Source organism: Acomys russatus, chromosome 19, assembly GCF_903995435.1.
Source record: "Acomys russatus chromosome 19, mAcoRus1.1, whole genome shotgun sequence".
In the NCBI taxonomy this organism is placed as follows: domain Eukaryota; kingdom Metazoa; phylum Chordata; class Mammalia; order Rodentia; family Muridae; genus Acomys; species Acomys russatus.
The window spans coordinates 52,868,254-52,888,962 of NC_067155.1; the positions used below are offsets into that span (position 1 = coordinate 52,868,254).

Genomic DNA, 20,709 nt, shown 5'->3' on the forward strand with positions numbered 1-20,709 from the left:
AGACACTCCCATCAGCACATGGTTTGCCATGTCTAAGCACTTTTAATAAAATAAGGCTGGTGGCTTTAAAAAGGAAGAGATGATTCCTGCTGGCCAGCAGGGACCAGTGTTCAGGATTCTGTTTCTCCAGGTGATAGTTCACCAGTCAGTCTGAAGCTGTTGTTCAGTCCACCCCTCAGCTCAGGGCTAGGGTTTGGGGGTAGCTGCACATGTGAGCCTCTCATCTGTCACCAGTGCCCACATGGTCCAAATCTCCAGAGGGCTTAGACGGTGCACTAGCAGGAGCCCTCTGTACAGGCAAGGGTCTCTGGGGTTCAGGGGCTGCTGGATTCCAAATGTCTTGAAGCCAGCATGGTGTGTGGGGCTCACCCCGAGCTTCCCCAGGCACATACCCACAAAGACATCATCAATGGGGAAGAGTTCCGCCGCCTCCATGGCTCTGTGAAGATGCCTCACAGTAGCCTGGGACATGACATAGCCGCCGCCCCCTGCGTAAGGTGGATAGTGACGGGCCCTGTACATGGAGAATGGGATGAAGTATTTGACTTTGGTATTCCTGTTGGGCCTGGCCTGGCGGATGACATCTCCCACCAAGAGGTCCTGGGCTGGGTCCCAGCCCTCCAGGAACTCGAGCACATTGGGAACATGGATAAAGACATCATCATCTCCCTTTAGTATGAACTGGGCCTGTGTGCAGGCAGTGGCTATCCAGCGCTGCACATGCAGCTCCTTGAGTGTTAGGTTGAAGAAGTCCTCAGCAAAGTCCCACTGTAGGATGTCATCAAATTGCCAACTCTCATAGGCCAGCAGCTGGGCTGGGGGCATGGGTCCTGCCACCCCCAGGAGGAAGACCAGCTTCAGCTGCCGGCCCCTCACCCAGCTCCCCGCCCGGCCCCAAGTGCTTCGAATGGCTGCACGCTGCTCAATGTGACCAGGCTGTGACTTGATGACCAGGAGCAAGAAGGTGTCCCTGGCACACTCCGAGGGCTCCAGCAAGATGGAGAAGTTTCGGCAGTGTCGATATGTTAAAAAGAGGCGATGGCGGCTGGGTAGAGACAGGGAGGTGTTAGCAATTGCTAGGTTGGGTGGGCACTGGCTGTGGTGGGGCCTTGGCAGTGCCCGGATGCGCTGGCGGGCCTTGGAGCTGTCTGCTGGTGTGCGCTCCTTCAGAAAGAGCAGGCAGCTGAGCAGCAGAGCCACAAGGCTGCAGAACAGCACACAGCCCAACCTGCGCAACATAGCTGAAGCCCTGTGGGGAGAGAGCACCTGAGCGAGGCTCACACGGCCCCTGTTTTGGGAACAAAAATGAATTACCTGCAACCCTGCGGCTAAGTCCTTGCCCAACTCTTGGACTTTTGGTTAGGAAAAAAAAAAGTCTCATTTTGATTAGGCCAGCCTAGCCTCAGCCTCTCCAAGCACTGAGATTATGGGATGAGCCACTTTGCAGAAGTCCTCCCTGGAATAAAGACTGAAAACGCCTGCCCTGCCAGCCCTCGCCTGCCTGCTGCCACCTTCTTGGCACAACTAAACATTTCCCTCGGTGTGGTTTGTAGCCATAGTAAAGCTGAGATACAATAAACATTCTCAAGGACCATATAGAATTTTAGGGGAACTAGCATAGCTTTAGTCTTGTGTCACATACATTATAGGCATGAAACCTGACATTCTGAGCTTTCCAAATCCATAATGAAAGCCTAGAGTCAGCCTGGTCTCGGGCAGGTCCTGTGCTGAGTTTCTGGGTAACACAGTCTCAGCAACATCAGAGTCCCAGGCCTCTTGGGAGAGGAAACTGCACGGAAGGGCTACAGGCAGTGGTGGTTCACAAAACAAAAAGCACGGAGCATGAGAACACACTGTGGGGAAGCGGCTCGTAACCAGAAGCTATGTGGACTAAATGCCACCCTTTTAGAGTAGCCACAAATGACGTTAAACACGTGACTGTCCTGCCTCCGCCTCCCCACCCAGTGCCGGGATCACAAGCAGGCCTTCGTGTGGTGCTGGGAGCATGCACGCTACCCAACAACCGAGCCAATGCAGACACAAAGTCTTCCGGTAGCTCTCCTTGCCTTCTTCCCCTGGAGGCTGGGGCCGCAGCCAGAGCCAGCTCCACACCCAGACATGGGCAACAGAGGCACAGATGTGGCAGCGGAGTCTTTGAATACCCCTTTACCATCCTGCAGCTCAGAACAGTCTACCTGCGTTGCCTTGTCCTGTCCCTGATGTCCCTAGAGGTGCTACAGCCTCTCTCCTACCACCTCTAGTGTAGCACAGCAGCTAGGGACACCCTAACAGGCATGAGATAGACCAGACATTGCTAAGAATAAAGTGAATGGGCCGGCAGTGGTGGCGCACGCCTTTAATCCCAGGACTCGGGAGGCAGAGGCAGGTGGATCGCTGGGAATTCGAGGGCAGCCTGGTCTACAAAGCGAGTTCCAGGACAGCCATGGCTACACAGAGAAACCGTGTCCTGGGAGGAAAAAAAAAAAAAAAAAAATGAAGTGACTGAGGAAAGGTTACAAGGCCTTGGGACCTTTGAACAAGTGCATGAAGCAAGGGGACAAAACGTGACAGGAAGAGAAACCAGCTGAGCTCTGCACTGTAGTAGCCACGCAGACAAATCTGAAAATGAGAGCCTATGGGGGCTAGAGTGCTGCTCACCAAGGAGAGCTGGGAATGCCCTGCAAGGCTGAGGAGTAACACCTGAGGGTGTAGCCAAGGATTAAAGGGGTGTCTATGGGTTTCATGGGACCTGCTGTGGCTTAGGTAACAGCATGTGAAATACCTGGGAGAGGGGCAGGACACGGACTCAGGCTGCTGGAAAGCTCTTACTACAAAGTGGAGCTGGGCCTTGCGGAGGTTTTGGGGGACGCAAGAACTGTAATTGCTCAGGTGTGAAAAATCGATCGCAGGTGTGAGAACTCCGTTGCCATCCGCGCCACTTACTGAGGTGGATCGCAGGTGTGAGAACTCCGTTGCGTCCGCGCTACTTACTGAGGCGGGGGGCTCTGTTTGTCCGGTGACCTGGTAGCCCGCCCACCCCGCAGCACTCCACACCCACCCGAAGCCCCCGAGAAGCCCACTTCCCCGCCCGAACCCCCGTCCCGAGGGACCCGGTCCTCCCTCCGCAGTAGGAGCCTTGGGCCCCGCCTGCCCTCGCCCTCGGGGTCTGGGGAATGGGGCCGGGTAGCTCCATTCTTTCAACCGGAATCAACAGGGCTGCGGTTGCGGGAGCTCGCAACGCGGTACGTCGCGGCAACTGCCCAGACCAGATCTGCCACAGAGGGGGCGAAAGATAGTCTACCAGCAAGAGGCGCCGGCAGGGTGCAGTCCCTGTCCCTCCTGGCCACGGGATCTAGGCGCCTCAGGCCGCGCGACCTCATCCCCGCCGTCCCCTCCACCAAGACCTACCTAAGCTCCCGTGGGGACGCACGCACTTGCACGAACCGTGCAGCCTCTCACGGAGCGCCGAGGAACACCCCCCGCTGGGTGGGGCCTCGGGGGCGGGGCTCCCCGCGAAGGCGGAGCTCCAGTGAGGGGCGGGGCAACGAGCGCGGGCGGGGCTCATCAGAGAGGGACTTCAAGGGGCGGGGCCACGTGGAAGGGCGGGATTCCCGGTGGGACAGGGCAACGGGCTCCGCCCCAACCGGCTCTAGACTGGTGGATGCATCTACGGGTTGGTGGGAGCCTCAGCGCTTCTCCCCACGCCCGTTGGGCGGCCCACGTCACGCCCCTTCCCCGACAACCGCCACACACAGATGCTCAAGCTCCGGCTGCAGAGCAACCTTTAATTTTCCCGCTAGTCAACCAGGCTGAGGAACGCCTCCTCCATGGATCGGTACTGGTGCAGCTGGAATTGGACCTCCACCGTCAGGGGCTCTGGCTGGTACCCGCTTTCGAAGGTTAGAGTCGTCGTTTTTGACTTTTCTGAGAAAATAAAAGCGCGAGCAGATGAGTCCTAGGGGACAAATGGGCTACAGGTCTCCCTGACCCTGGGCGTGCTCCTCTCTCATCCTGGTACTTGAGCCCTCTTCTCCGACATAGAGGAACTCGGCTCCCAAAAGACATCCAGCCCTAGCATGTTAACCGCAATACAGAATAAATTGCAGCCGGGCGTGGTGGCACACGCCTTTAATCCCAGCACTAGGGAAGCGGATTGCTGTGAGTTTGAGGCCAGGCTGGCCTGGTCTATAGAGTGAGTCCAGGACAACCAAGGCTCCAGAGAGAAACCCTGTCTTGGAAAAACAAACAAACAAACAAACAAACACCACAAAAAACAAACAAACAATAAATTGCATCTAATGAGATCATTGAATAAGCCCCAAGTATTTAAAGAATTGCACAAGAAATTAGCTGCTTCTTGCTGCCAACCCTGACGACCTGAGTTCTATCCCCAGGACCCACGTGTCCCTCTGCCCTCCACGTGCAAGTCACAGCCCATGTGTACACAGACACATACAAATAGTACGAAAAGAAAGAAAAGGGGGCGGGGGAGACACTGAGGATATAGCTCAGTTCGCGGAGGCTTTTTGTAACTCAGGGTTTGATCGCCAGCACTGCATGAGAAGGAAGCTGTGACTGTGCTGCAGGGGGTTTCTGTTGGTGCCGGTTTAGGGTCTCTATCGCCCTGGCTGTCCTGGACCTCACTATGTAGTCCAAGCTATCCTTTCTACCCTTATCTCTTCCACCCAAATATTTCCTTCGTCATGAAGAAATCCTGTACATCTACAGCCTTAGCCCTTAGAACGTGGAGTTTGGAGGAGCCAAACTTTGAGGTCATCCTTAGTTACATAGCGAGCTCAAGGCCAGCATAAGCTAGCTACGTGAAACCCTGTCTAAAAAGAGGGAGGGAAAGCTGGTGAGAGACCTCAGCAGCTGAAGGTGCTTGCTGCCACGACCAACCCCTTTGCCTCTACCATGGCGGAAGCAGGAAATGCACTCTTGCAAGTTGTCCTCTGACCCCCACACAGGCACCAGGCACAGTATGTGTACTTATAAACATACTCAATCAAAAAGGAAACAGGTGTGGTGCTGCATGCCTTTAATCCCAGCACTCACCCTGTCTCAAAGAGAGAGAGAGAGAGAGAGAGAGAGAGAGAGAGAGAGAGAGAGAGAGAGAGAGAGAGAGAGAGGTCTCACAGTCAGGTGTCACAAGACATGTCCACATAGTCCACCATGGTGTGTCTTACAACTTTTTGTGTTTTAAGGTAGAGCCTGTCATTGGTCTGGGGTAGCTGGCCATTAAACCCAGTTTGAATGCAGTTTCTGCCTCCCCAGCATTGGGGTAGCAACACTCTTAGGTGATTTGTTTTGTTCTTGCTCTATTATAATGCATTTTTTACTTGTTTGCTGGGGGTGGGGTTAGTTTTTCCCCTTGTTTGTTTCTTGGGATAGTTTCAAGTATCCAAGGCTAGCCCTAAACTCATGTAGATGAGGATAACCTTAAACTCTCAATCCTCTTGCCTCCACCTCTTAGGCTTGTATCACTGTGCCTGGCTTGAAGTTTTTCTATTAAAAGCACTGCATGCTATACATTAAATACTTTGATGGTGAGTTTGAGGATAGCCTGGTCTACATAGTGAGTTCCAAGCCAATCAGGGAGAGAGAGAGAGAGAGACCCTGACTCAACAATAACAACAAAACCCTCCAAATCTAACACACAGGAAACTGAGGCAGGAAGACTCTGTGTTCCAGGCCAGTATGGGCTGCACACAAAGAAAGAATTCAGAAAGAAAGAAGAGAAGATGGGTGGAGAGGATGAAGGAAGGATATAAAACTTACCTGGATGAGAAATGCAGACACTCTTAGAATAAATCCTGCTGGATGAGCCCACCCCAGCTCCTGCCCCAGTGCCCTTCCAGGCACTTCACGGCCGGCAGCTAGACTTCAGGACCATAGAGAAGTTTCTGGGCTTCCTTGTGTGCCGATGGAAGCCATTCCCTGTCCTCTCGTTCCTGTGGCGCTACATCAGGGTGGCCCCTTGGCAGAACCTCAGCGCCCCCCCCCCCTGCCCTCAGTGGCCTGCTGGTAGGTCTTACCTTTTTTGGGAACTTTCTTCATCTTCTTTGAATCCTGAGAGAAAGAACCATAAGACAGGTGCTTGCTGGGGCAGATGCAGACCCTGAGGCTGACTATGGGGGATACCCACCCCTCTACTGGCCATGGATTTATCCAGGATTGGGGGAGAAGGGCTTACAAGGAGGAGGATGGCTGACCGGGGTCACAGGAGGAGGAGGTGTCAAAGTGCCCAGCAGCCCTGACACACAACCAGGGCCCCTTAGGAGCGTCACCACTCCCAACCTTAGCCCATCCCTGGGCCAGCCTGGTCTACAAAGTGAGTACAGGATGGCCAAGGCTACACAGAGAGACCCTGTCTCAAAAACCAAAAAAAAAAAAAAAAAAGCAAGACCAAGAGTCCCTTAGTACCCTGGCATGTGTCAGCCTGTCAGACTCCAGGGTGCGGATCACCCCAAAATTACACACAGTGGACACTACTGGCTCCCCTGCCAGTAAGGGCTCCAGGTACACCAGGCCACTGCCCAGCACCCTCAGCACAGGCGGGTCCTGGCGCAGCTCCTTGGGTGGCTCCTTTTTCTTCTTGAGTCCCTGTTTATCCTGTGGGCAAGGCCAGGAGCACAGGTGTGAGTTAAGACAGGGCTGCACTCCCTCCCTGACCCAAGGTGGCCCAAGCGGGCCTTGCCTTTTCCTTGGCAGCCTCCTCGGCTTTCTGTTTTTTTTCTTTCTCCTTCTTGTCTCCTTTTTCTTTCTTGTCTCCTTTTTCTTTCTTGTCTCCTTTCTCCTTCTTGGCAGGCAAGGGCATCTCAGTAGGAGTGGGCAGCACAGGCCAGGAGAGGATCTGGATGAGGAGATGCGGCAGGAAAGGCTGACTACTGGGCCCATCCCCCTTGTCCTTTCTGGTAAGGCTCTGACAGGCAACAAAGGAGGGAGCAGGGATGTGACGTGATGGGAGGAAGGACATAGGGAAGGGTGTGGAGAAGGACGGCCCCGTCAGTGGGCGGCCAGAGCCCCCCAGGCAGCCACCTTCTCCTCCACTATGGTCACGGTGGTCCCGGCCAGCAGGAAGGCCTTGACCCGCACCAGCTCCTTCAGGGTGTGCTTCATCTCATAGTTGCAGGGAATGACATCTGTCCAGGGCTTGCGCACGGTGCTGAAGAGGACTGTCCTTGGGAGTGAGAGACATGTGGTGTCATTGCCAGAGGCTTGCTGCCAACAAGACTTGTCACGGCTTGCTGACCTACTGTGTGAGCCCACCATGACTCTACTAAGAGTCTTAGAGGCTGGTTTCCTCTGGGCATTTCCCCACACGCCTCTTCACAATCCTCCTGCCTCAGCTTCCCAAGTGCTGGAATTTCTCGCCCTCTCTTATTAAGTTTCCCCCAAATAAAAAAGCAATGGTGAGAATCCCTCAGCTTGAGGTGCGATGTGGCTTAGTGGAAAAGCAGCTCACAGAGCAGCACCGAGTGCACGAGGTCCTGGTTCAAGCCCCAGCACCAACGCAAAACAGAAGCAGAGGCCTCCGCTGGGACCCACTGAGTCTCTTGGCACAGTTGGTACCATCACTGCTTCTTTCCGGCAGTGGCAACAGGACACCTGCTTCCTCTGCTGTCATCTCTGTCACCACTGGGAGGTGGCAGCTCAGAATCCAGGTAACACCAGCCCCTCGGTAAAAAAAGCTAACTTCCCATGCCCAAAAAGGGCAAGTCTGCAAAGCCACTGAGAACCAGAGCCCAGCTGCATTGTGTTGTTTAAACACACTGTTCTGTGCAATCTTAGGAAAGTCAGCAGCAGGACATTTGTTACCACTCATTCCGTATAAAGGTGTGTGTGTGTGTGTGTGTGTGTGTGTGTGTGTGTGTGTGCGCGCGCGCGCGTGCGCAAATTGAGTTTATCAGACAACAAAAACCTGTTTGCTGGGCCTGGTGGTGCCTGGAATTTGAGCTACTCAGGAGGCTGAACCAGAAGGACACAAGTTCAAGCACAGCCTAGGAAACTTAGACTTTGTATCCAAGTACAAAGAGAAAGGGGGGCTGGGGCCCAGGGCTCTGCCATAACGTATTTGTCTAGTAGTGTGACCTCACTACTTTAGCCTCTAGTACTGAAAACAAAACAAAACAAAAAACCCAATGCCTTGAACCTAGCCCACCTTGCTACATTTTATATGAACACAGCCCAAGGTTAAAAGAGGGGTTGCAGAGACGGCTCAGAGGTTAAGACCACTGGCTGCTGCTCTTGCAGAGGACCCAGGTTCGGTTTCCGGCACCCATATGGCAGTTTACAGCCAGCTATAACTCCAGTTCCAGAGGATCTTCTGGACTCCTCAGGCATTAGACACACATGCGGCACATTTATGTTCATATGTGTACACGAGGCAAAACACTCATTCACAGAAAAATAAGTGAAACAAATTTTTAAAAAAAGAAAAGCTCTAAGAATCCAGTTCCAAGAGCTGAGATAGAAGCTGCCCTGTACCCTGTGCTGACAGGAGGGTCAACCTTTCAGAGAATTGTGCTCCCCCAGGCATCTGGGACTCAGCTGTACTGAGTACGGGGTTGGGGCTCCGGGAAAGAAAGGTCTGTGGCTAAGCCCACGCCTACCCCTATCTCACAGCCTACAAGCCAGCTAATGAGAGGGCCTTGGAAGTTCTCTGTAGCTGAGCTTCCCTGAGCACCTGAGGGAAGCCGCAACGCAGCCCTGGCTTGCGGCTTTCTCAGATGGTCCCTCTACCCACAGCCACCTCTACCCTTACCCTGGGGATGGAAAGAGCCGTGGGTCTATCCGTGGCCGCAGCTTTGACAGTTCTTCTGAGGAGTCGATTGACTGTGGCAGGGGGGCCGAGTGGATGGAAACGGTCGTCTCTGACCCCACCAAATCTGTTATCCCAGACTCTTCTGAGCCCTCGGCCATCTGGATCATCTCCTCAGCTATAAACTCAGACATATCCTTGGATATGCCCTCGGGAGACTCCGGGTGAGCCCTCTGCTGGCCACGGCGGCGGGCCTGGGCCTGGCGGCCTGGGCGCGGGGTCTCTGACACCAAAGGATGCTCCTGCTGTTCCTCCTCTTCTAGCTGTTCAAGGCTAGCGGAAGGCTTGACAATCTGCCAGCAGAGACAGAACACGTGTCAGACTGTTATCCCAGCGAGTGTAGGTTGACACGGGCAACGTGTCTGAATACTGTTACGAATTTGTGGTGCTAGAGATGGGACCCAAGCATGCAAGGCAGGTGTTTTACCACTGAGCCACATGCGCGGCCCACAGGAATTGAAGGCCCAAGCAGATGCATAAACTTGAAGGCAGGAGGCAGAAACAAAGGCCGTCTGAACACACAGCGTTTGTCTGCCCGTGTGGTGGTGCTCTTGCCTGGGATGCAGAGGTGAGGCAGGAGACAGTGTGACAATTTTCAAGTGGGGCCAGGAACAGCTGGCCTGAGTGTGAAGTTCTGCGCTACCTCCCCGTTAGGGTCAGCTGTCACAGGGACAGGAAGCAAGCACCCTGAGACTCCCCCTGCCTGGGGAAGGGGCTACCAGGCAAAAACCAGGTCCCTATGTGGAGGAGGGGTGTGATTCTATGTTAAAGATTTCCTTGGGTCCTAGAAAGCTGTTTCTGTGTGCACACAAAAGCCCACAGGCCCAAGTGAAACCCAGTCTGCTCCCAGGACTGGCAGGACGCACTTCAGCCAGAACACTGTCAGGATGTGTCTCAGTTAGTGCGCTGGCAGATGCATTCCCTTCAGCATCCTCGTCTTCCACAAAGTCATAGGTCACGTAATAGCTGTAGCTGATGAAAGGGCCCTCAGGTCCTGGCTCTGGGTCCAAGACAGAGGTATCCATAACCCCCTTGACATTTCCAATGGTCACCACAAACTGTGCCTCACGAGCCAGCAGGTCTGCAAGGAGTAATGACAGGACTGAGAGACTGGGCTGCAGTGGGGAAGGCATAGGTCACCAAATCCCCCACCCGGACCCCCAGAGTTGGAGTCCCAGCTCTGTCAAGTTCAATCAGAGTGACTGAAGAGTAACCCATTAGGTACCCTGAAGCCTTGTTTTCCTGAGAGAGGTGGAAAATATTTGAGCCTTCGGCTCTGATGCACCTTATACCAGGAGCCACAAGGGGGTGATCTCAAGCCACCATAGAAGCAAGAGCCACAAAGACCAGCCAATGCCCCAAATCCCTACCACGGGGTGGTGGTGGTGGGGGGTTCTACACAGAAGAAGCCCAAGCAAGGTAGCTAAGTGTACCTGACCAGGGTCGGGGTCAAATGGAAAGCTGCTGGCCAGCTTACAGGATGGAGGTGGGCAAAGTGGATGCTGGGGCGTGCCGTGGCACCTACCTCCGTGAATATTGAGCCCCCGGAACTGGTGCTTCTCGTTGGGAGACACAGTGACGTCGTCCAGCACACACAGGTGTGCCAGGCTGTCCACAGTAAAGCCGCGGTAGTAAGGCACCAGGGCCAGTGGGTTCCCCTGCAGTACCAGCAGCCTCAGGTGCTGCAAGGCACTGAGGCCAGCGATCATACTCTGCAGGTCAGTCAAGTCATTGAAGCTCAGGTCCAGGGAGACAAGCTGGGGCCTGGAGGGTTGGCCAAGACGCTGGTTAGGAAACCCAGTAAGCAAAGGTCCAGCGCTCTGGGCCACACACCTCCTGTCCTGCACCCAGCTTACATCTTGAGCCTGTTTCTCCCTTATCACTAGAATGCAGCGTGTGCCGGTGGACTGTTACAGCCCACCTCATTTCCATAAGTACCTCCGTCTCTGTTAACTATCAGCTTAGTGTTGTATCTCCAGAACATTCTTCCGCAAATCCCCAGAGAGACATGCTGGAAGCCACTGTTAGGTAAGGGAGTATGGTGAGTATGGTGGCCTGGGAGGAGGGCACACCAGGCCGTGGCATCCAGAGATAGTGAGCTGGAAGTCTTTCTTCAGAGCCATAGTGGCCAACAGGGAGCTTGTCACCTCATTTTCCAGGCCAGCGGTTATCAACCTGTGAGTTGCAACTGCCTTTGGAGTCTAGAGACCCTTTCACAGATGATCCTAGCCTGCATATCAGATGTCCTGAATATCAGGTGTTTACGTTATGATTCATAACAGTAGCAAGGTTAGAGTTAGGAATCTTGTGGTTGGGGGGTCACCACAACATGAGGAACTGTTTTAAAGGGTCACAGCATTAGAGACTGCCAGACAAAGATGAAGCCCAGGCCTCCAGTAGAGACCTAAGGCACAGGAACAGGCAGAACTTTGCCCAACATAGCAAACTGACTCCAGCTCTGAGGCCAGAGAAGCCCCAGAGACTATTGTCACACTGCCTGTCATGGCCACCCACAGGCTGAGCCAGCCTCTTCACTCTCTCTCCCCTTCCAGTGGCCAATCGTGCTATGATGGTTACCGGCCAGTCCCTGGGAAGTGGCGATCAGAACACTGCAGGGCTCATCACAGGCCTTGCCCAATGCCATCCTACCTCAGGAGAACTGGATTCCCGGGAAAGATCCTGCCTTTTAATCCTAATACCATGGACAATGGGTTTCCACACAAGCTTTTTGTGAAACCCAGAGCTGGCATTGAGCCCACGGTTATGGTCTGTATCCGGAATCAAGAGCCAGATCCCTGCTATCAGTCAATGGCATGAATCTAAACGGACTGTTCCAGGAAGAACAAGACCGTGGTCTCCTGTGTGTCTGCTGAGGGCAGCACACAATGGAAGGAAGGAATCCAAGTGGGACTGACTGTGCAGACTGGGTGACGATAGCAGAGCTGGGAGGAAGCCAGAGGCCCGCCAAAGAGGGCCTTCTCTTGTCTATAGCACCTTCCCCCTCCAAGAGGAAATGGCTGGACCGACCCTGAGACACTGGGGCAGGGGTGAGGGACGAGGAGAAGGTGCTCTACCTTGTCTTCAGCTACACATTGAGTTTGAGGTGAGCCTGAGCTACGTTAGATCCTATTTTAAAAAGAAAGGGGGCCAGGTGTGGCGGCACATGCCTTTAATCCCAGCACTTGGGAAGCAGAAGCAGGCGGATCACTGTGAGTTCAAGGCCAGCCTGGTCTACAAAGCGAGTCCAGGACAGCCAAGGCTACACAGAGAAACCTGTCTCAAAAAATCAAAACCAAAACAAAAAACCCAAAAATCAACAAAACAAAAGAAAAGAAAGGGGGTAAGGGGAAAGTGTGGGGAAAGGGACGAGGCAGTATAAAACACCCTTGGAAACACCCTCAGGTGCTGACATCCTGGGGTGGTCCTTTGCCCAGCTCCCGTGATGACCTTTTATAAACGGCCTCTGATCTCTGCATACTTCTCACATCCCGAAATTTATTTCCACTGTTAATCCACCAAAAAGACAAAAACCCCTGGGGGTGGGGTGGGGGATGCCCTGCAAAGCTCTGGTGGACGGTCAGCAATGATGTCTCTTGGACAGTGTTTCTCAGCCCAGGGTGATTTTGCCCTTCAGAAGACTCTGGGCTTGGCTTGGAGATGTTTTTGACTACCACAAGGAAGGGCAGGGAGAGGTAGGGGCCCCAAACAGCCAGCAGCTAGTGGCCAGTGTGCGACTAAATGTTCCCCCCACACAGAAAACACGATAAGCTAAAAATGTCATAAAGTGTGGATCGCACTCATATCCCACCAGCCCCTGGCATCCTCGTCCTTTCCGGAGCTTCGGTGATACGCTATGACTGAGTGAGGATAAAGCCCTTCTATGGGTTTAGCAGCCATGCAGAAGTTAACAGGCCAAGCCAAGCCAGGCCCTCCAGGGCCCAGTCACCCACACCTGTCTCTCGATGCCTCTCCCTCCTCTCATCCAGGCTCCCAAGTTACCAGTTGTTGGCGGTGACATACAGACTTTCCAAGGGGCCCAGCAGTTTGTTGTGGCCTAGCCCCAGGTGCTGCAGGCTCGGGGGTGGGGGTGAGCACAGACACGCCATGCTGGTGATCGAGTTGCCATACAGCTCCAGCACCTGAGGGGGGACAGTGGTGACTGCTTATCTCACTGCCCAAGGGATCCTATTCCTGCCCCAGGAAACTCAGAAAGGGAGTTTGGGTTGCCTTGTCCCTGCCTTCCTGTGCCAGCCTGCTTTAAATAATACAGTAAAGAGTGGGCTTCAGCTCAGTTGGTAGAACCCTTGCCTAGCCTGCACCGGACCCTGGGGGCCATCACCAGAACTCAGTACCAGTGTGATAGTATACTCCTGTAACCCAGACATTTGAGAGGTGGGGGGTAGGAGGATAAAGAGTTCACGATCAGCCTTGATTGGACAGTGAGTTTGAGCCCAGGCTATGATACATGAAACCGTGTCTCAAAAAGTGGGAGTGGGGTGGGTGTGGGAGGCAGGGAGGGAACTGGTGACAGCCACTTGCTGCACAAGCCTGGTGAGCTGAGTTCGATTCCCAAATCCCAAGGTGGAAGGAAAGAAAGAACTCCCATAAAGCTGTTCTCTGACCCACATGTGTAGCATGGTGCATTTGCCTGCCCCCAAAATAGTAAAATTTAAAAATAAAAATTTAATATAGGAAGAGGTGAGGTGGCATGTACCTATAACCCCGTTACTCAGGATCCTGAAATAGAAGGCTCTCGAGTTCCAGGCTAGCCTGCCTCTGCCTTCCGAGTGCTGAGATTAAAGGTGTGCGCCACCACCACCCAGCTGACCATAGCACCTTCCTAACACATTGGGAACACACAAGATTGGGCACGGAATATGCTCAGATTTAGCAGCACTCTTTGCTTCACTTGTACTTCTTGTCTGAGGTCCATCTGGTGCCATCTTGAGCACGGCATGGAGACAAGACACTGAGTCAGTTAGTCTCAGCACTGGACGTCAATGGGGCCATTTTAATATGCTCAGTTGAAGACTCACAGCAAAGTGTGGTCTACCCTTTTCATCTGTTTTGTGTGTATATATGAGTGTATTTATATGTATGTACACGTGTGTGAGTGTGTGTATATGTATCGACGCATGTGTGCATGTTTATATGCGTTGCACATGTGTGCATGTGTATACATTTGTGTGTGCATGCATGTACATGTGTGTTCATGCATTTGCATGTGTTTGCATGTGTGTGCAGGTCAGAATCCAGCCTCAGCTTTCTCAGAGGTCTCTTACCTTGTTTCTTTGGGACAGTCCCCCACTGACCTGGAATTTACCATGTAGACAGGCTGGTTGGTCTCAATGATTCCCACCCCGCTACCCTCCCTCCATCTCCCCACCCTCACCCCACCCCCATCTCTGCCTCCCTAACGCTGAGATAAAAAACACACTCCAAGCTGGGTGTGGTGGTGCACACCTTTAATACCTGCACTTGGAAGGCAGAGGCAGGTGGATCACTGTGAGTTGGAGGCCAGCCTGGTCTACAAAGTGAGTCCAGGACAGAGAAACCCTGTCTTGGAAAACCCCCAAAAATCAACAACAACAAATCCACACCCAAAATCCAGAGGTTTTTTCCCACAGGGGTTCTGGAGACCCAACTCAGGTAATCATGACTGCAAAGGAATCCCTTTACTGACTAAACTATCTCCCTAGCCCCTCGCCTATTGGTTTAATGTGGTAAAATGTATATCATACAAATTTTCCATTTCAAGTATATAATTCACTGGCTTTAATTATATTCACAATGCCAGCTACCATCATCACCTCAAACATGTGTCTGGAAGGAAGAAAGGAAGGAAGGAAGGAAAGGCCACTAATCAGTAACTTTCCCTGGTCCTTCCTAGTTTTCGTGAGCTCTGCTGGCTTTTGTTTCTGTTTTTGTTTTTGTTTTTTCAAGACAGGGTTTCTCTGTGTAGCCTTGGCTGTCCTGGACCCACTTTGTAGACCAGACTGGCCTCGAACTCACAAAGATCTGCCTGCCTCTGCCTCCTGAGTGCTGGGATTAAAGGTGTGCACCTGCATGCGCCACCACACCCAGCTTAGCTTTTGTTTCTGTGGACTTTTCACTTCCACATATTTCATTAAGTGCAATTATACATAAGATCTCTCCCTCCTCGCCCTCTCTCTCTAATTTGGCTTCTTTTATCCAGTGTGATGTTTTCTAGGTGACTATCAGAATGCCTTTCATTTTTTTGTAAATCCACACTATTCCATCCCATGGAGACACCATGTGTTGTTTATCTGGTCATGTGGCCACAGGTATTGGGTCATCCCTACTTTCTAGCTCTTGTGAATAGCAGGGCTTTGAACACTGGCAAACCAGAGCCTGCCTGGGTCCTTCCTTCATTTCTTGTGGGCATAAACCATGGAAGGGTTTTAAGAGCCTGAGGCTGGCCAGCATGGTGGCACACACCTTTAATCCCAGCACTCGTGAGGCAGAGGCAGGTGGATCACTGTGAGTTCGAGGCCAGCCTGGTCTAGAAAGTGAGTCCAGGACAGGCAGGGCTACACAGAGAAACCCTGTCTCAACAAAACAAAACAAGAAGAGCCTGGGTCTGGGTCTTTGCACACAGCACCTTAGTCAGAGCTGTGCAGGGCAGATAAAAGCAGAAATGGACTTCCAAGACCCCATTCAGAACCTGTACCTTCAATGTTGGGGGCAGATTGTTAGCATCGATTTCTTCAATTTTATTGGCACTCAGGACCAACTCCTCTAGATTTAGAAACTTCAAGAGGTCTTTATCCACCAGACTCACCTGGAAGGAAAGGAAGGGGAAACTGAGGACTTTGGTGAGCCAGGCAGGGCTTCAGCAGAAGGGCGTTCACATTAGAGCTGTAACAGCTGCTGTTGTGCTGCAGTGACAAAATGCCCTGACCAAGCAGCTCAAGGAAGAGTTTATTTTGCTTACGGTTGCAGAGGGTTGATGTCCATAACGGAGGGGAAGCCGTGGCAGCAGCAGGAGGAGGCTGTGTGATTACATTCAGACCACACGCAAGAAGTGGGGTGAGGCTGCAAACCCTCAAAGCCCACCCCTCAGTGATGGACGTCCTCCAGCAAGGCTGCACCTCCCCCAAAGAACTGGGGAACAAGTGTTCAAATACCTGAGTCTGTGAGGGACACCTCTCAACGCATCAGAACCCAGGCCCACCAAACGCACACCCTTTTCCCCTTGTATGTCACCATCACACAGCACAGCCCTGGCCTGACTCTAAAAGCAAGCTTCTGCTCTGCAGGCCAGGGTCCTGTGTCCTCCCTAGGTAGGATCATGGGTCTCTTGGGAAAACAAGAATCCTTTCTTCTGTCTAGCACACCACATGAGCCCAAGGAGCTACTGCTGTAGGGGGACCAGCCCTCAGGGTAATTCCATCTTGTTGCAAGCTGCTGGTTAGCTGCTCTGGAGGCTGTGCAAACCATCCATCCTTCCCCCGCTGGATGGTATCTCCTGAGACAGCAGAGGGGTTGGTCCGATTCTGTCTGCATCCTGTTGTCTGAGCCTTGCAGTCACCTCTTCTGCTTTAGCTCTGGGTGATACTGAGAACTCAGGCCTGCTTAGATCCCTCTGTGGACTCAGAGCCAATCAAAACAGGATTTTGGGAAATGGGAGCATGGAAGGATGTTTGCATGTAACACATCAGCAACTCAGTCAACACACCAACACCCACATGAACTTCGGTAAGTCATTCTTGGGGCTGATAAATTTTACATCTTCCCAAGATAATCATATAACAGTTGGCCTGTCTGGTCTTCCAGAATTAAACTGGGTCAGACAGAGCAGGGCCTACCAGCTGCCTCATCACCCTACCCACGAACCCGAGTTTCCTGTGACCTCAAGGACATCAGAAGCCCTTCCTGGCTGGGCTTCCTATAGTGACCACATCTACCAGTTTGCCTAGGATTGGGGTGGGGGTGGGGCCCCCAGGATTCAGAAAGTCCCAGACAAAATGCTATGAGTGGGTCACAGACCTGTTTTAATTAAATCATTTCTCTTCGCACTTTAAAGTAAAAAGAAACATTGTGGCTCTCCTCACACTTTAAAAAGAAGCCTTGTGGTTCCTTTGAAACCAGGGCCCACCTGCAGTGTGTGTAGGGGCCCAACCATGGACGATACAGGACTCACCACCTCGGGTTAAAGAAAGAGGTACATAGACCAGTCATGGTGGGGCACACCCTTAATCCCAGCACTCAGGAGGCAAAGGCAGGCGGATCTCTGTGAGTTTAACACCAGCCTGGTCTACAAAGAGTTCCAGGACAGCCAGGGCTACACAGAGAAACCCTGTCTGGAAAGTAGAGACCAGAGCACCAGCAAACAGCCGGGGAGGCCTCCTGCTGCCTGAGCAGTTTCAGAAGATGCAGTGTCCCAGCAACAGTTCACCAGCTGCTCCCTCCCTCCCTCCCAAGGCTCACACCCAGCACTCACCCCCTTGTCCACCACCCGCAGGGACCGGAAGTAGGAGTAGAAGAAAGTGTCTTTGATCATCAGTGGATTCTGGATGGCCAGTTCTCTCAGGAAACGGTCCTCGGCACTGGAATCCTTCAGCATAGCCCAAGGAGAATGGTTGCTCCGCACCAGGCCCAGCAGGGCCTCTACTGTCTCCTCTCCAGCGCTCACCGTCTCCTCCTCCCTTGGGACCAATTCCCTCCAGGTCCGCCATGTTTGAGGCCGAAAGCGTGACTTATTCTGCAGAGGTCGAGATGGAGGCCTCCTCGCATTCATTCATTGTGTTGTGCCTGGGTGTATGTAGGCATGTTCACCACAGCAAAGTACACATGGGGCTCTGTATTAGGGTTCTCCAGAGGGACAGAACTCATAGAATATGAAACCACACACACACACACACACACACACACACACACACACACATCAGATTAAAGTAGATTTATTAGAACCCACAGCTTACAGGCTGTGGTCCAGCTAGTCCAACAATGGCTGTCTACCAATGGAAGGTCCAAGAATCCAGTAGTGGTTCAGTCCACAAGGCTGGAAAAAGTAAGCTCTAACACCAGCGAAGGAATGGACTTGCCAGTGAGAGTAGGCAGGCAAAGAGAGCGAGCTTCCTTCTTCCAAGTCCTTCATATAGGCTGCCAGTAGGAGGGGTGACCAAGATAAAGGTGGATTTTCATACCTCAAAAGATCCAGATTAAAAGAGGGTCTTCTCCCTTCAGATGACTTATTTAAGAAAAAAAAATCTCTCACAGACATTCCCCAGCCACTTAGATTTTAGTTAACTCCAGACATAGCCAAGTTGACAACCAGGCATGGTCATCACAGCTCAGAGAACAGTCTGCATGGTTCCCAGGGATCAAACTCAGATCATCGGGCTAACGGGAGGAGCCCTTCCACACTGAGCCATCTCACTGGCCCAGCTCGTTTGTTTGAGGCAGGGTCTTATGGGGACCAGGCTGGCTTTGAACTCACTGAGTAGCTGATGGTGACTTTTAACCCCTCGATTGTCCTGCTCCCACCCCCCAAGTTCAGGGACTACAGGCATTCACCACATGCTCTGTGTAATGCATGCAGGAGCTAGAGAAGGCTCTGTCCACTGAGCTACACGCCTAATGATACGCAGGGCAGGGTTCTGCAGTGTACCCGAGGCTGGTCTTGAATTCTCCCTCTTCCTGTCTCTACATCCCAAATGCTGAGATTACTCAGAATAGTTTGCAGACTAAGTTCCTGTTTCCACTTTACTCTGGAGTTGGGAAACTTTGAACATGCAAAAACAAAATAGATTTCTGGGGCTGGAGAAGTGGCTCAGTACTTAAGAACTGAGTACTTAAGAACTCAGAAGAACTGAGTTCAGTTCCCAGCACCCATGTCAGGTGGCTCAAAAATACCTGAAATTCCAGCTTCAGGAGATCCAGTGTACTCTCCTGGCCTGCAATGACAGCACATATCCACACAGAGACATCCAATTAGGAATAATGTGATAAATCTTTTAAAAAGTAGACAACAGGAGAGTTCACGTTCAACACGGCACTTCTACAAGTGCCTACAGGAGGCTCAGAGAGCAACCTGGGAAACAGAGGAGAAAGATGAAGCTTTAGTTTTGATGAGTAAAAGATGAGTCCACGCTACAGAATCTGTCCCTCCAGGCCAAGGTTGAAGTATGGCTCTTCAGATTTTACGGGCTTGTTTTATTTTGCTTTGTTTGGTGCTGGAGGTAGGACTAAGGACCTCACCCTGGACAAACATTTAATGGAAAACCCCCTGCCAATTAGCTACCCGCCCCCCTCTCTCTCCCTAGATACATCCTTGAAGCCCTAAAACTTAGTCCAGTGCCTACCACAGAGCAGGCATCCAACCTGCACCTGCTGACTAAACGTCCCTGATGGGTGCTGGCTTTTCTCTTCAGGGGGAGGTCAGTTTTGCTGTTTTACTTAGGGTAGAGAGTTGGGGAGGCCCAGCTGACAGCCAAGCCCACGAGGCTGATTCCAACCTCTCAGGACACATTTGTTGTGTCTAATGTGATCTAAATTTTGTCATGTCCCTCACCCCACCCTATGCACCCAGCTGATGATGATGGTCCCTCTGCATACTGAGCTGGACCACTGTCCAGGCTGAATAAGGAGAGCGACCTTCATGCCCAGATGGTTCCCCCCCCCCCCACCAGCTGTGTTGACCAAGCCCTTGGCTGTATTTCCTCTGTCTCTCCTCAGCCTGGGACCAGCACAGAGGTCATGCAGCACACTTGAGTCTAGCACATCTACAGGAGGGAGAGAGGCAGGGGTGGGGAGGCAGAAGACCCTTTCTTCCCCACGTGAGTCCTCAGAAAGGGGAAAGCTAGCCCTGTAGCCCCAGAGCACAGAGGAACCATTTCTCCACATCTTCTCATGAGGAGCTGTAGACCAAAGCTCTTCAAGACTCAGAGAAAGCTGGGTGCAGTGCGCCTGTAATCCCAGCACTCGGGAGGCAGAGGCAGGTGGATCTCTGTGGAGTTCAAGGCCAGCCTGGTCTACAAAGCGAGTCCAGGACAGCCAAGGCTAACACAGAGAAACCCTGTCTCAAAACAAAATACAAATACAAAAACAAACAAACAAAAGACTCAGAGAAGCCTGGCACCTGGAGTTTGGCCGGCCAGGTGCTATAGGCTTGCATGTGGCCAAAGGTCAGCCTCATGTGCTGAGCCAGTCCGTAACCCCATGGCAAGGTCGACACTTGGTCCCTGCATTCCTTCAATGTTCCAGTTCTCACAGTTCACCCAAATAAACCAATGCTGAAATGACCACATCCAAGCCTCCTCTCAGGCCACAAAGTTGTATCTGAGCATCCCCTGACTTCTAGGGCAGCCCAGCTCCCAGCTAGGTACCACTTACTTCAATCCACCCTGGGGGCTATTCTGGCCCAGTCCCAGCTCAGCCTCTGCTGCATCCTTCCCTCCCTACCCCCTACCCGCCGCCCCCACCCCTCACCCAGGGTGGGGGTACGCACCCAGCTTCCGGTGCCACAAGGGAATTCGCGCAGGCACAGCTTTCGCAGGTGCTCATAAACAGCTGTACTCAAAGTTCCAGGTATGTCCGCAGTCGCCCTGCCGCTGTCGCTTTCGCTCCCGCGGGAGTTTCTGATCTCCATGCTGCGTGAGGCAGGCTTGTTGCCAGGCAACCTCCAGACGCGTTACCCTGGGTGCAGAGCGCAGGTGGAAGCTAGCATTGCCAGGATCGAAGACCCAAGCTAAACTTCTGCTAGGCTGGCTGGGGCACCTTGCAACAGCATGTGGTGAATGCCTCCTAGCTTAATAATAGGATTCTTTCTCTCCTTTCAAAGAGTGCTGACCGCTCATTCGGCAGAGCTAAGGAAAAATTAGTCCAGGGTTAAACACTTTAGGACTACAGTTAGGGGATCTCAG

General features: G+C 52.6%; 2 protein-coding genes across 2 annotated transcripts; both read right to left on the reverse strand.

The window, feature by feature from the left end:
* Nucleotides 1-186: 186 nt before the first annotated feature.
* On the reverse strand, nt 187-1,906 carry B3gnt4 (UDP-GlcNAc:betaGal beta-1,3-N-acetylglucosaminyltransferase 4). The gene has a single exon (XM_051161955.1). It carries the CDS (start codon nt 1,237-1,239, stop codon nt 187-189), a length of 1,053 nt encoding a protein of 350 aa, XP_051017912.1. The 5' UTR covers nt 1,240-1,906.
* A 1,736-nt stretch (nt 1,907-3,642) lies between these two features.
* On the reverse strand, nt 3,643-20,435 carry Lrrc43 (leucine rich repeat containing 43). The gene is made up of 12 exons (XM_051162149.1): nt 20,295-20,435; nt 17,286-17,546; nt 15,513-15,623; nt 12,821-12,960; nt 10,347-10,585; nt 9,688-9,902; nt 8,765-9,105; nt 7,039-7,180; nt 6,722-6,853; nt 6,424-6,594; nt 6,036-6,069; nt 3,643-3,924 (listed from the first exon to the last, which is right to left on the reverse strand). The coding sequence occupies exons 1-12, from the start codon at nt 20,433-20,435 to the stop codon at nt 3,797-3,799; spliced, it is 2,055 nt and encodes a 684-aa protein (XP_051018106.1). The 3' UTR covers nt 3,643-3,796.
* Nucleotides 20,436-20,709: the final 274 nt, after the last annotated feature.